Here is a 12,091-nt window from a genome sequence, read left to right on the forward strand (position 1 = left end):
CTCTATTTCCAGTAACATTGCCAATGGGTGCAGAGGCATAGAGCTGGTCCAAAAGGAAGGCAGGATACTTAATGGTTAGTTAGACCAGACTAGGGAAATCCTCATCTCCTTCTATTGTGTGCAAACTAAATCAGAGCAGTCCTTAGCTCCCTGCCTAATCTTCAGAGGCCAAACTTTTTGAGGCCCGCAACCTTGGCAACTTCACGACTTGTGGACTTCAACTCCCAGAATTCCACAGGTGAAGCTCACAAGTCGTAAAGTTGCCAAGATTGCAGACCCCCGGCCTAGACCGTCTCGCTCGCCTTCCCGCAAGACCGAAGAAAGCGAGAGTCTTCCACGCGAGATTCCTCGGCCATGGGGTTACAAGGAAAACGTTCCCCTCTCTTTTCCTCCTTAAAAGCGGAACCTTAAAACAGAGGCAAGGCGTCCGAGGGGGAGGGTATTGAGCGTCGGCCCAAACATCCAAGCGACGCCTGCCGGGAACGGCCGTTTCCTCCACACTTCTCGAGGAATTTCACGCGCTGCTTCACTCTACCCACCCACCCCAACACTCCGGCGCACGCTTTTTACGCGCCACGGTCCTTTCCGTCGCCCCGGTGCGGAGGAAGCAGCGGCATCCCACGGCGGAAGGTCACCTCGAAGGCTCCCTTTCGCTTTCAGTTCGTTGGCGGCTGGGCTTTCGCGCAGAAACCGGTTGGGAGCGTTTCGGCCGGGGAGTTGGGAAGAGGGTGCCCGGGCTTTCCTTCTCCGTGGCCGCTGTTGACAACCCTTGGGAAGCCCCCCTGAAAGCTCTTTGGGAGAAAGAAGGTGACTCTTCCGTTCCCCCTCTCGGGTTTTGTATATGCGCGCGTGTGTGTGTGTGTGTGAGAGAGAGAAATAACGGCTCTCTTTCCCCCGTAGCCTCTCCATGTTCCCGGCTTGGCTCTCGTGTTATTAAATAGGGTTGTGCGGAGTCCCAGTTAGGTTGCTTTAACCGAAATACCCTCCTGATCAGTAACTTGGTTTTATTCCTTCTGCTGTTACTTGGAGTCCATGGAGAGAGGCGGCACACAAAGCTAATAAATTATTATTATTATTATTATTATTATTATTATTATTATTATTATTTACGTACTTACATTATTTTATTTTATTAATTTATTTTGTTCGTTGGTATGTTCTATTTGCATGCCGTCCAACTCCCTAAGGACTCTGGGCGGCTCACAACCAAAAAGAACAACAACAACAACAAATTATTATTATTATTATTATTATTATTATTATTACAGTATTATTATTATTTAATTCGACTTCTATGCCGTCCAATCCCGAAGGACTCCGGGTGGCTTGAAATTACAAAACAATAAAAAGTCAAATATAAAAACTAAACTATAAAATCTTAATTAAAAACCATATTAATATTAAAATATGTAAAAAAGGGAAAATTTAAAAAGACAGTTAAAACCCAAAATGAAACCATGCGTATATTTTACGGCCAGATCTAGATAATGCATCATATGATCATAAGGCATAGAAATTGATTTAATAAATAAATAATAATAAATAAGCCCGTCCTGCAATAATAATATGTTGAGAAAATACTGTTATTATATGGTCACTATTAATGAACGTGATAATGATGATTATTGCTGTTACCAGGCATTGAAACTTGCTCTTTCTTTTATATATTAAAAATAAAATAAAAATTATTTATGTAAAAGTTATCTGCAAAGCCTAAATTAAACCTGTTCCTAGCTTGTCTCAAAAAAGCCTAGGGTTCCCTGCGGTATCTTATACCATACCTTATTTCGGGGTTCAAAAAAATATATATTTTGGGGAAACTCTTGAAGAATACCTCTTGACTCTTAATTTTCCCAACCTCCCTCTTTCTTTGTGTTGATACTAGTACCTGTGCAGTGGTAGGATTGAGGGCAGTTGCAGGAGAGATAATAGGTACGTGCTCCTTTTGGGGGGGGGGGGAGGGATTTGTAAATGGATAGGGTTGGAGTGAAAATTTAAAACAATTCAGAAAAGGGAGAAGCAAGTAAAGCTAATGTCTTTAGAAAGTGTTTGGATAGCTGGTAGACCAGTTGCTTTCTGGGAAACAGATACTGTATAGTTTGTCCTGATAGCATCAAATGTGTTTTTTTAAGCAAGCAAAAGTGATAATAGCATACACCTATTTTATTCAAGCTTCTAAGGAGAAAATTGTGAAACAGTAAAGAACCTTGATTTACGGCACATTTTAGAGTGCATGTGGAAAGAAAAGTTATTCTAATTGAAAAGCAACATATTGGACTTTCTGCCCTGTTATTTTACATCGACTATAGTTTGGCAAAAATAAAACTGAAATGTTTTACTTGTTTGGGATTTGGTTGAAACGCTGCTGCTGCTGGAGCAATTTTATGGTGTAAAAAGTGAGGCCAATGTTTAATCTTTATCATTTTATTTATTATTTTATTGTCAAACATGTATAAGATAATAGGTATAAGTATAAACATGGACATGAACAAAATAAATTACAAATAAATGGGGACAGTAGGATAAGATAGTGGGCACACTGGTGCACTTATGCACACCCCCTTACAAAACACTTAGGAATGGGATGACATCCATGGTGGACAGTTTAAGGTTGAAGCTATGGGGATTTGAGGACCAGATACCCATTTGTACTGGTCTACCTGTATGCTCCAAATTAGTTTTAATTTACTTAATTTTAGTATTTGTGTACCGTTATATTATAGAAATACTAGGTGATTCGCAATAATAAGCATAAAATGCAATAAAAGTCAATGAATAAAGACTAGAAAAAGAACTTGTTCCAATCTTTAGCTTGTACCAGAAACCTTATAAAACTTCCCATGTCTTGCTTTAGATCAGGAGTATCAAACTCGATTTCATTGAGGGCCGCATCAGGGTTGTGTTTGACCTTGGCGGGGCAGTGGGTGTAGCCAGAATGAGCATGGCCAGCTTGACATCAGTTGTGTTGGGGCGCTTATCGTGACCCAAGAACTTTGCCAATAAAAACGGGTTCCCGAGCTCAATCTAGTTTTCTTCCCAGTATCTCTTCCCCCATGCCCGAATTACATTTCAGGCAATATTAGAATCAGCCCTATTTCATTACAGATATGGCAGGGATGGGTTCCTCCCGCTTTGGACCAGATTGTCCAAACCGGTAGCAGCCTGCTGGTAACTTCATGATGGTGTCATGGATCCGGTTCGGTGGGTGCTGATCCATTGGCGCCACCATCTTCTTCTTTTTTTTGGAATTATTTTCTGAATTTTTTTACTGTTTGGAGATATTTTTTTCTTCTGTTGCTTGAAAAAGGGCCTTCCTGCCCACCTCAGGGTTTATACTTACCTTTATTCTTTTGCCCGAAGCACAGTTGATCAGCTCCTCAGCTGTGTTTCGGACTGATTATAGCTACTGAGCATGCACAGAAGCAGAATTGCATGAGGGGATGCATGTGTGTTTGCTCTGCGCAAGCGTGGAACATAACAATGCGAACTGGTGGCGAATTCACTCCTGGCATATGGATAAAACATCTGAAATTCCATATTTTGGCTTGGGCAGACACAGTTGAAAACTAGCTGTGCTGCGTATGGAACACACTGCACATTCATAATACCTTTCAATCAAGTATTTTAAGTCAATTTGTAAAACTGAATCTTACTGATTTTGACGACTATCAAGTGAGTTGCTAATAACAAATAAAGGCATCTATGATGCTTTCTTTGAATATTATTGTTTTCCAATTAATATGTTCCATTTTTTAAAAAAAGGGTTTCCCTTTTTGATGTGGTCATTGATAAATATTGAGTGATAACTAATAATCTTTATCTCTACCAGGCACGGAATCACACCCATCTTGTGTTCAAAATCTCTTGTACGTGAAACTCTTCTTACATATGAAAAAGACCTCCGCCATCTTGTGTATGAATTAGCAGCAGGTTGGTAATATAGAAAGTATAGAAATGTATACCCATGTACCAAAAATTAATACTGTAAAGCTTCCTAATGTTCTAAGAATGCACATTGACTCTTCCCCTTCCGTTATTTGGTATAGGGAAACATTCACAATGGTACATGCTGAAACATTTTCTCGTCCTCTAACTCGGAATGAAGTTGTTGGTTTAATTTTCCGCTTAACAATATTTGGTGCTGTGACTTATTTTACAATTAAATGGATGGTAGATGCAATTGATCCAACAAGGAAGCAAAAGGTAGAAGCCCAAAAACAGGTAATAAATAAAATATTTTAAATAGAAATGTTATATAAATAAGAAACATTATTTCTGCGCTGCTGAATTTAGAATGAGAAACTAACTGATTGAGTTTGCCTATTCATTTATTTACTTGCTAGCTTGCCAACCTTGCTCAGTATCTTCATCTTCTGGCTCTGGGTGTTGCGCAACAGAATAAAAACAAATTTCACAAGGTATAAAGATAATTAAACACAGGTAATCCCCTGGTTATGAGCGTTTCTTTAGCGAACATTCAAAGTTATGTGATAAGCACCCTCTAACATTTGTGAACAAGGGCCGAAACTATGAATCTTGCAGCCCTTATGAACAACTGCAGAGGTTCTGCAACATTTGTCCTGCAGATTGCTGGCCGAAATGGAGCTTTTGAGGGGCGGAGCTTCTGAGGCTCAGTTTGGCCCTTCACGGGCTTCCCCCAGACAGTTGCCAGACCGAAATGGACCCCAAAATGCTTAAATCTCAACCCAGAAAATAGGCACAATCACATGCTTTTTTTTCCCCATGAGAGGTCAGTTAAATTACTGGGTTGCTGCTCGCTCTACATTAGTCCTTAAGATGCTGCAATGCAGGAGAATGAAATTATGTTGTGGTTCATGAAATAGAGAAATGTTATTGAACTCAGTAGTACTGACTTCTGAGTAGATCTGTGTAGAATTATCCTTTAAAGCTGACAATCCGTTGTTCATAATTACAGTAATGTTCCAAAATAATGGAGTCAAGCTGTTTTTAATAGCGTGTGTGTGCTACATTAATACGAAAATTCAAAGACCTCCCTGTATCCTTTGCATGGAAATAATCTGTTATATTGAGATAGGATGTCTTGAAAGACGGTCTCCCTGCATTAGTTTTTTTTAGATATACAGTGATCCCTCGATTATCGCGAGGGTTCCGTTCCAAGACCCCTCGCGATAATCGATTTCTCGCGATGTAGCGGTGCGGAAGTAAAAACACCATCTGCGCATGCGCGTCCTGTTTTCCATGGCCGCGCATGCGCAGATGGTGGGACGACGGCAGTTCGGAGGCTGGCAATGGGTTTTTTTCATGCCGGCCCCCCCCCCCAGCACCTCCGGGCTCCTCGCCGCTACCCCCCGCCCGCCCGATTCGCCCCTCCCATCCCTCCCTCCTTAGAACGTGGATTTTTCGCCCTCTCAAGTTGCTAGTTCTGAGTGAGAACACTTCTGTCACTTCTGATTTTCAAGTCCAATTTGAACCTGGATGGTTTGCCCTCTCAAGTTGCTAGTTCTTAGTGAGAACACCTCCCCCACTTCTGATTTTCAAGTCCAATTTGAACCTGGATGTTTTGCCCTCTCAAGTTGCTAGTTCTTAGTGAGAACACTTCTGTCACTTCTGATTTTCAAGTCCAATTTGAACCTGGATGGTTTGCCCTCTCAAGTTGCTAGTTCTTAGTGAGAACACCTCCCCCACTTCTGATTTTCAAGTCCAATTTGAACCTGGATGTTTTGCCCTCTCAAGTTGCTAGTTCTTAGTGAGAACACCTCCCCCACTTCTGATTTTCATGTCCAATTTGAATCTGGATGGTTTGCCCTCTCAAGTTGCTTGTTCTTAGTGAGAACACTTCTGTCACTTCTGATTCTCCGTACTGAAGGAGCGGGTCCAGCAGTCACATGGGTTGCTCATGTCCAATCCGGTGGAACTGAGCCTAGTATTAAAAAAGCTTGCCGGATCCGCCCCTTCCCCAGAATTCGCTCAGTTCGCATATCCTGCGGTTGTATTGTGATAGCTCGTTCAACATTCTAACACCTTCCCTTCGATCTTTCCTTCAAAAAAGTAGTAAGATTTATTGTCTTTATTTAATTACTTGCACTAATTGCGCCAGCCGTTTAAAAGAAAAAAAAGAAAAAAAGCGGCTCGGCTTTTTTCCTTGGGAGAAGTTGCGGTTTCGTTTTCCCCCGGCGGTTTTGCCGGTTACGATTCCTGCGGCCGCTTGTGGATTCTTCTAATCCCTTGGCCTGGAGGTCCTGGTGCAAGTATTTATAATTGAATTATTGTCTATTTATTGTATACAAATATTTAAGGGCTTATAAAATACCTCCTGCGGAGTGAGACGCCTTCTAGTCTCCTGGACTTAGTCGATCGCTTTTCCCTTAAGAAATTCTACGGAGCGATTTTTTTCGGCGCGAAGGCCTTCGCGCCCTTTTTTTAAAAATCTAGGCCTCTCGTGTTGGCCTTCTGCCAGCCGCGTAGGCCTCAGTCCACCGCGTGGATCCGGGAGCGGGCCTTGGGGGTCCCAGGCTAAATTCTCCACCGGCTAAGCCTCCAACCAGAGTGCCTTGGTTTACTTAATTGCAAAGTTTAGGGAGGCTGGCCCCGCTGGATTTGGGGGCACGAACTCTGGGTTTGCCCAGATTGTCCTCACGTTTCAGCAGCTTCGAGGCCTCGAAGCAGGATCCATTCCTCTTGGGAAGTCCTTGAAATCTTCTCCTTATAATTTAGTTATTGGCTCAGCCTTGTCTTCTGTTAATTGTCAGACTATGGCTACTTTTCCCAAGAGAGGCACAACTAAAGGTCCCAGAGAGGCCAGGCCTACAGGCGATGAGATTACTAGTATCCCCCAGGCCTCTTCCTCCTCTTCTCCAGGGGCCCGCCCCTCGACCAAGGTCACCAGGGCCGAGAAGAGAAGGGACCTAGCCCTACAAAAAATTCATGACAAATCAGCAAAACGTTTGAAAGTGCAGGCCCAAGTAATCAGTAGTCAAGACCCACCAGAGGCCTCTAGTCTGCCTCCTTCTGGGGTCCCTGTGTTATCTCTGGATGAGCCAAACCTAGACAGACCCCAACCTAACCTATGGGGCATAGGTCCAGAGGAACCAGATATTATTGAAGATTCCCCCCAGCCAGGATCCTCCCAGGCCTTTAGGGATTCTTCTGCCATTTCTGCTGATATTTCCAGTTTACCTCCTGAGTTCCAATCTATTTTTGCTGTGTTGTCCAAAGCCATTGATGCCAAACTCTCCTCCATCAATGAGCTTCCTTTACCTCTTCCTCCTTCTCGTTCCTCCCGCCCCTTGGGTTCTTCCCCAGCGGTCAGAGCTCCTATTCAGGATGATTCAGAATCCTCCCAGGATGAATATGAGGATGTAGAGGAGGATGAAGACCCTTTTCAGGGCTTATCAGAGGATGAGGAATCCCAAATAAAGGTCCCTCCTCCAATTACTATATTTCCTTCTCAACTATTCAAATCTCTCCTCCTCAAAGCTAGAATTTCTACGGGATTAGCGGCCCAGGAGAAACAAGCCTCCACTTCCACTGATCCCCCGGAGGAGAATTTACCTTACTTCACAGAGGAACAGGAGGATAACGAGGTAATTCCTATGCCTAAATTGTTTAAAGATGCCTTACTCAAACAGTGGGATTTTCCAGCCTCTGGCCTTAATCCCTCCACCAAGGACAGAAAGTTGTATAAACTCTCCTCTTCCTATGAAGAGCTTCTATCTTTTCCCAAACCAGATGAACCTGTCAAGATTCTTCACTCGGCAGCGGCTGTGCCAGGCGAGGCGGAGGAAGTCCTCCGTCCAGAGGACAAGCGCATCGAGCAAATGCTCAAAAGAGGATTCTCCGCTGATTCCTGGGCCATTAAAAGTTCTGCAGCGGCCTCCTTCTTCTCCAGAGCCATGCTGCTGTGGCTTCGCCAACTTCAACAGCACATTCCTCCCGATGACTTGAGAGGTCAACAAGACTTCAACAAAGTCTTTGCAGCTGCCCAGTACGTGGCTGATGCCACCTTGCAATCTACTAGATTTTCTGCTAAGTCTATTGCAGCTTCTACAACGGCAAGAAGACTCCTATGGATTCGCCCTTGGCAAGCGGGAGTTCGCCAAAAGTGGCAGTTATCCCAGGGCCCCTTAAAGCGCGACCTTCTCTTCGGTGATCTTCTGGATCCACTCCTCACGGAGACCACGGACAAGAAGAAGGTTTTGGGTCCAACCACGAAAAAGGTTACCAAAACGCAGTCCTTTCGTCGCCCAGGGCGCCAGCAAGATCAAGCGGCTTCCTATCTCCAGGTCAGTATTCCCCCCGCTTTCGTTCCCAAGGTAGGAACTCCAGGGGTAGAGGTTTTCGTTTCCAAAGGGGAGCTTCCTCTAACAGGGCTTCAAAAAAACCTAGATGGTAATCTTTCCTCCATTCCCATAGGGGGTCGCCTAGCTCATTTCGCTTCTAATTGGCGTCTCACCTCCAAGGACCCTTGGGTCATTGACACTGTTCAAACAGGCCTTCTTTTAGAATTTATTTCTCCTCCCCCTAAACGTTTTATTTCCTGCCCTTCTCCCAGGTCATCCTCAGATTGTAACCGTATGGAGGAGGCCATTTCTCATCTATTGTCCATTAGAGCCATTCAACCGGTCCCTTCCGGTCAGAAGGGCCTAGGTTTTTACTCCATCCTATTTATGGTTCCAAAGTCTTCCGGAGGTTGGAGAGCCATTTTGGATTTAAAGAAACTAAACCTATTCATCAAATATAGGAAGTTTAAGATGCACTCCTTGTCTTCTATTTTGGCCGCCATTCACTCGGGAGATTTCATGGTCTCCTTAGACCTCACTGAGGCCTACCTTCACATTCCTATAGCCAAATGCCACAGAAAATTTTTACGTTTTTCCTTTCAAGGCAGGCATTTCCAGTATAGGGCGATGCCATTTGGCCTTTCCTCGGCCCCTCGGGTCTTTACAAAGCTCTTGGGGTCCCTGGCGGCCTATATCCGGGCGTCTCCCATCCACATTTTATGTTATCTTGATGATATTTTAATTCATGGGAACTCCCTAGAGAGAGTGGAATCAGACCTTTCTGTCACCATGTCAGTCCTTCAGGACCATGGGTTTTCCATCAACTTTGAAAAAAGTCACCTCCAACCTTCCACTTCCATTCCTCACCTGGGATCCATTATTGATTCAAAATCTTCCCAGGTTTTTCTCTCTCCCGAGAGAAAACTCAGTATAGTGGAGTTAATTTCTAACATTTTATCTATTCCTTCAGTATCCATAGTTACTCTATCTTCCCTTTTGGGGAAGATGGTGTCATGCATAGGCATCATTCCCTGGGCTCGCCTTCATGCTAGGGAACTCCAGTGGCTTCTGTTGCCTTTTCAGAGATCGGGGCACAGCAACTCAAATCGACGCATTGTCATCCCACTGAGTGTTCGCAGATCCTTCAAGTGGTGGAAGTCTCCGGCCATGGACAGAGGATCCCCGTTCAGGTGCCCGGATCAATTTGTCATCACCACAGATGCCAGTCTATCGGGATGGGGCGCCCACGCCCAGGGGATGATAGCCCAGGGCACGTGGTCCCCGGAGGAAGCTTCCAGGCCAATCAATTGGCTAGAGTTAAGAGCCGTTTCCCTGGCTCTGAAGCATTTCTCTCCTCGCATTCCCAACCGGCACGTTCTCATTCTCACCGACAACATTGCCACAAAAAGCCATATCTGCAGACAGGGGGGCACGAGATCCAAGGCTCTCATGAGGGAGTCCCTCAAGTTGGGCCTTTGGGCGGAAAAACATCTCCAGTCGCTCCTAGCCGATCACATCTCGGGGAGTCTCAACGTCCAGGCGGATTGGCTATCCCGAGCAACGATAGACCCAGGAGAGTGGAACCTCCATCAAGACCTGTTCCATCAAATCACCCTCAGATTCGGCCTACCAGTTCTGGATCTCTTCGCGACCAATGCGAACGCCCAACTCCCTCGCTTCTATTCCAGATTTCCATCCCCGGGAGCGGAAGCAATCAATGCCCTCCGGAGTCCATGGCCTCCAGGCCTACTCTACGCATTTCCTCCAATTCCAATCCTCCCGGACGTGATTCACAAGGTCCTCACCGAGAGGGCCCGAGTAATCTTAATCGCCCCTCATTGGCCCCGCCGGCCCTGGTTCGCGGATCTCCAACAGCTGTCCGTCCAGGACCCTTGGCGACTCCCCGTTTCGGGGGATATGCTGCGGCAGGGGGCCTCTTTCCATCCAGACCCGGAGTGGTTCCACCTCACCGCTTGGCTGTTATCAGGAGAGATTTAGAACTGCGTGGGCATGACCCCGATTCAGTGGAGGTCATTTTAAAGGCCAGAAGGGGCTCGACCAATCGAATCTACGACCACACGTGGTCCAAGTTTCACCAGTGGTGTCTACAGGAAGGTCTCTCCCCTCTGTGCATCCCCATACACAGAATTATTTCCTTCCTTATGCAAGGCTTCCATAAAGGACTTTCCACCAGCACCCTCCGGCGTCATCTGGCAGCCATTTCATCTGTCCTAGGGGGTCCCCGCAGACAGCCTCTCCGATCCCTCCCTGAAGTTCAGGAATTCCTCAAGGGCATAGCCAACCTCAGACCTTCCAAGGTCCACAGGTATCCATCCTGGGATTTGCCACGGGTTCTCCATTCCCTCACGCAGGCACCATACGAACCCCTAAAATCGGCGTCCCTCAGGTACCTATCCTTTAAGGTAGCTTTCCTGGTGGCTATTACCTCTGCCCGACGCATTTCGGAGCTGGCTGCCCTCTCAATCAGGCAGGACCTTTGTCAATTCCATCAGGACAAGGTAGTCTTGCGACTGGACCCCACCTTCTTACCCAAGGTCAGTTCCATGTTCCACAGATCTCAGGATATTGTCCTACCTTCCTTCTGCCTCCAACGAGACCATCCCTTGGCAATTAGATGGCACACCCTGGATCTCACCAGAGCGCTGAGAATATATATCCAACGCACAGGACCCTTTCGGAGGTCAGAAGCACTTTTTGTAGCCTATCATCCCAGAGTCATGGGGGCCAAAGTGTCTTCAACAGTAATAGGCCGTTGGATCAGAGGGACTATATCTAAGGCCTATGAGTCGGCCTCCCTCTCAGTTCCAAGGAACATCACTGCGCATTCCACCAGGAGCGCAGCCACCTCGGCCGCTTGGGCGACTCAAGCCCCGTTGGAGGAGGTCTGCAAAGCAGCCACTTGGGCCTCGCCAAATTCCTTCATCAGGCACTACAAAATTGATTCTTATGCTTCAGCGGACGCTGCCTTCGGCAGAAGGGTACTCCAATCCGTTATCTCTCACGATAGCAAGCTAATCCCACCCTAGGGACCATCTATTGGGTATGTCCCATGTGACTGCTGGACCCGCTCCTTCAGTACGGAGAATAGGCGTTGATTGCTTACCTGAACGCCTCTTCTCGTACGGTGAGCGGGTACAGCAGTCACTTCCCGCCCTTGTATGTGTCTTCTTTACCTTTCTATACCTTTCTTCCTCTAACAATGAGAGTTGAACACTACAGAGCTTCACAACTGAGCCTAGTCTATGGATTCGCGAATTCTGGGGAAGGGGCGGATCCGGCAAGCTTTTTTAATACTAGGCTCAGTTCCACCGGATTGGACATGAGCAACCCATGTGACTGCTGTACCCGCTCACCGTACGAGAAGAGGCGTTCAGGTAAGCAATCAACGCCTATTTTCAAGTCCAATTTGAACCTGGATGGTTTGCCCTCTCAAGTTGCTAGTTCTGAGTGAGAACACTTCCCCCACTTCTGATTTTCAAGTCCAATTTGAACCTGGATGTTTTGCCCTCATGTCCTCCTTCCATCCCTTCCTCCTTCCATCCCTTCTCTCCCTCCCTCCTTCTCTCTCTCCCTCCTTCCACCCCTCCTTCCTTCCTTTCGTAAAAAGCACTTAAACAATGACAGAATAAAAAACCCCAGCCCTCACCTGTGTTTGAATTTCATTCATTCACTCAGTCATTCATTCATTCTTCTGTATGCCACTCAGTCCCAACACTTTCAACCCACAAATTACCATTTCCCATCCCCTTAATGTACTGTACTGTACCTCTACCTGTACCTGTACTGTACACATTGAATAACTTAGTCAT

General features: G+C 45.8%; 1 protein-coding gene across 3 annotated transcripts in view; it reads left to right on the forward strand.

Moving 5' to 3' along the window:
- The first annotated feature begins 245 nt into the window (after window positions 1–245).
- ATAD1 (ATPase family AAA domain containing 1) overlaps window positions 246–12,091 on the forward strand; it is a 45,214-nt gene continuing 33,368 nt past the window's right edge. Inside the window, exons 1-3 of one of the 3 annotated variants that reach the window (XM_070752246.1) lie at window positions 246–807; window positions 3,830–3,930; window positions 4,047–4,221. In XM_070752246.1, coding sequence (XP_070608347.1) covers window positions 4,060–4,221 — 162 coding nt within the window. In that variant the 5' untranslated portion in view covers window positions 246–807; window positions 3,830–3,930; window positions 4,047–4,059. Of the gene's footprint in view, window positions 808–3,105; window positions 3,202–3,829; window positions 3,931–4,046; window positions 4,222–12,091 lie in introns of those variants that run through there. The other 2 variants (XM_070752248.1, XM_070752247.1) reach the window with 2 other exon arrangements.

The sequence above is a fragment of the Erythrolamprus reginae genome, chromosome 5, assembly GCF_031021105.1.
Source record: "Erythrolamprus reginae isolate rEryReg1 chromosome 5, rEryReg1.hap1, whole genome shotgun sequence".
In the NCBI taxonomy this organism is placed as follows: domain Eukaryota; kingdom Metazoa; phylum Chordata; class Lepidosauria; order Squamata; family Dipsadidae; genus Erythrolamprus; species Erythrolamprus reginae.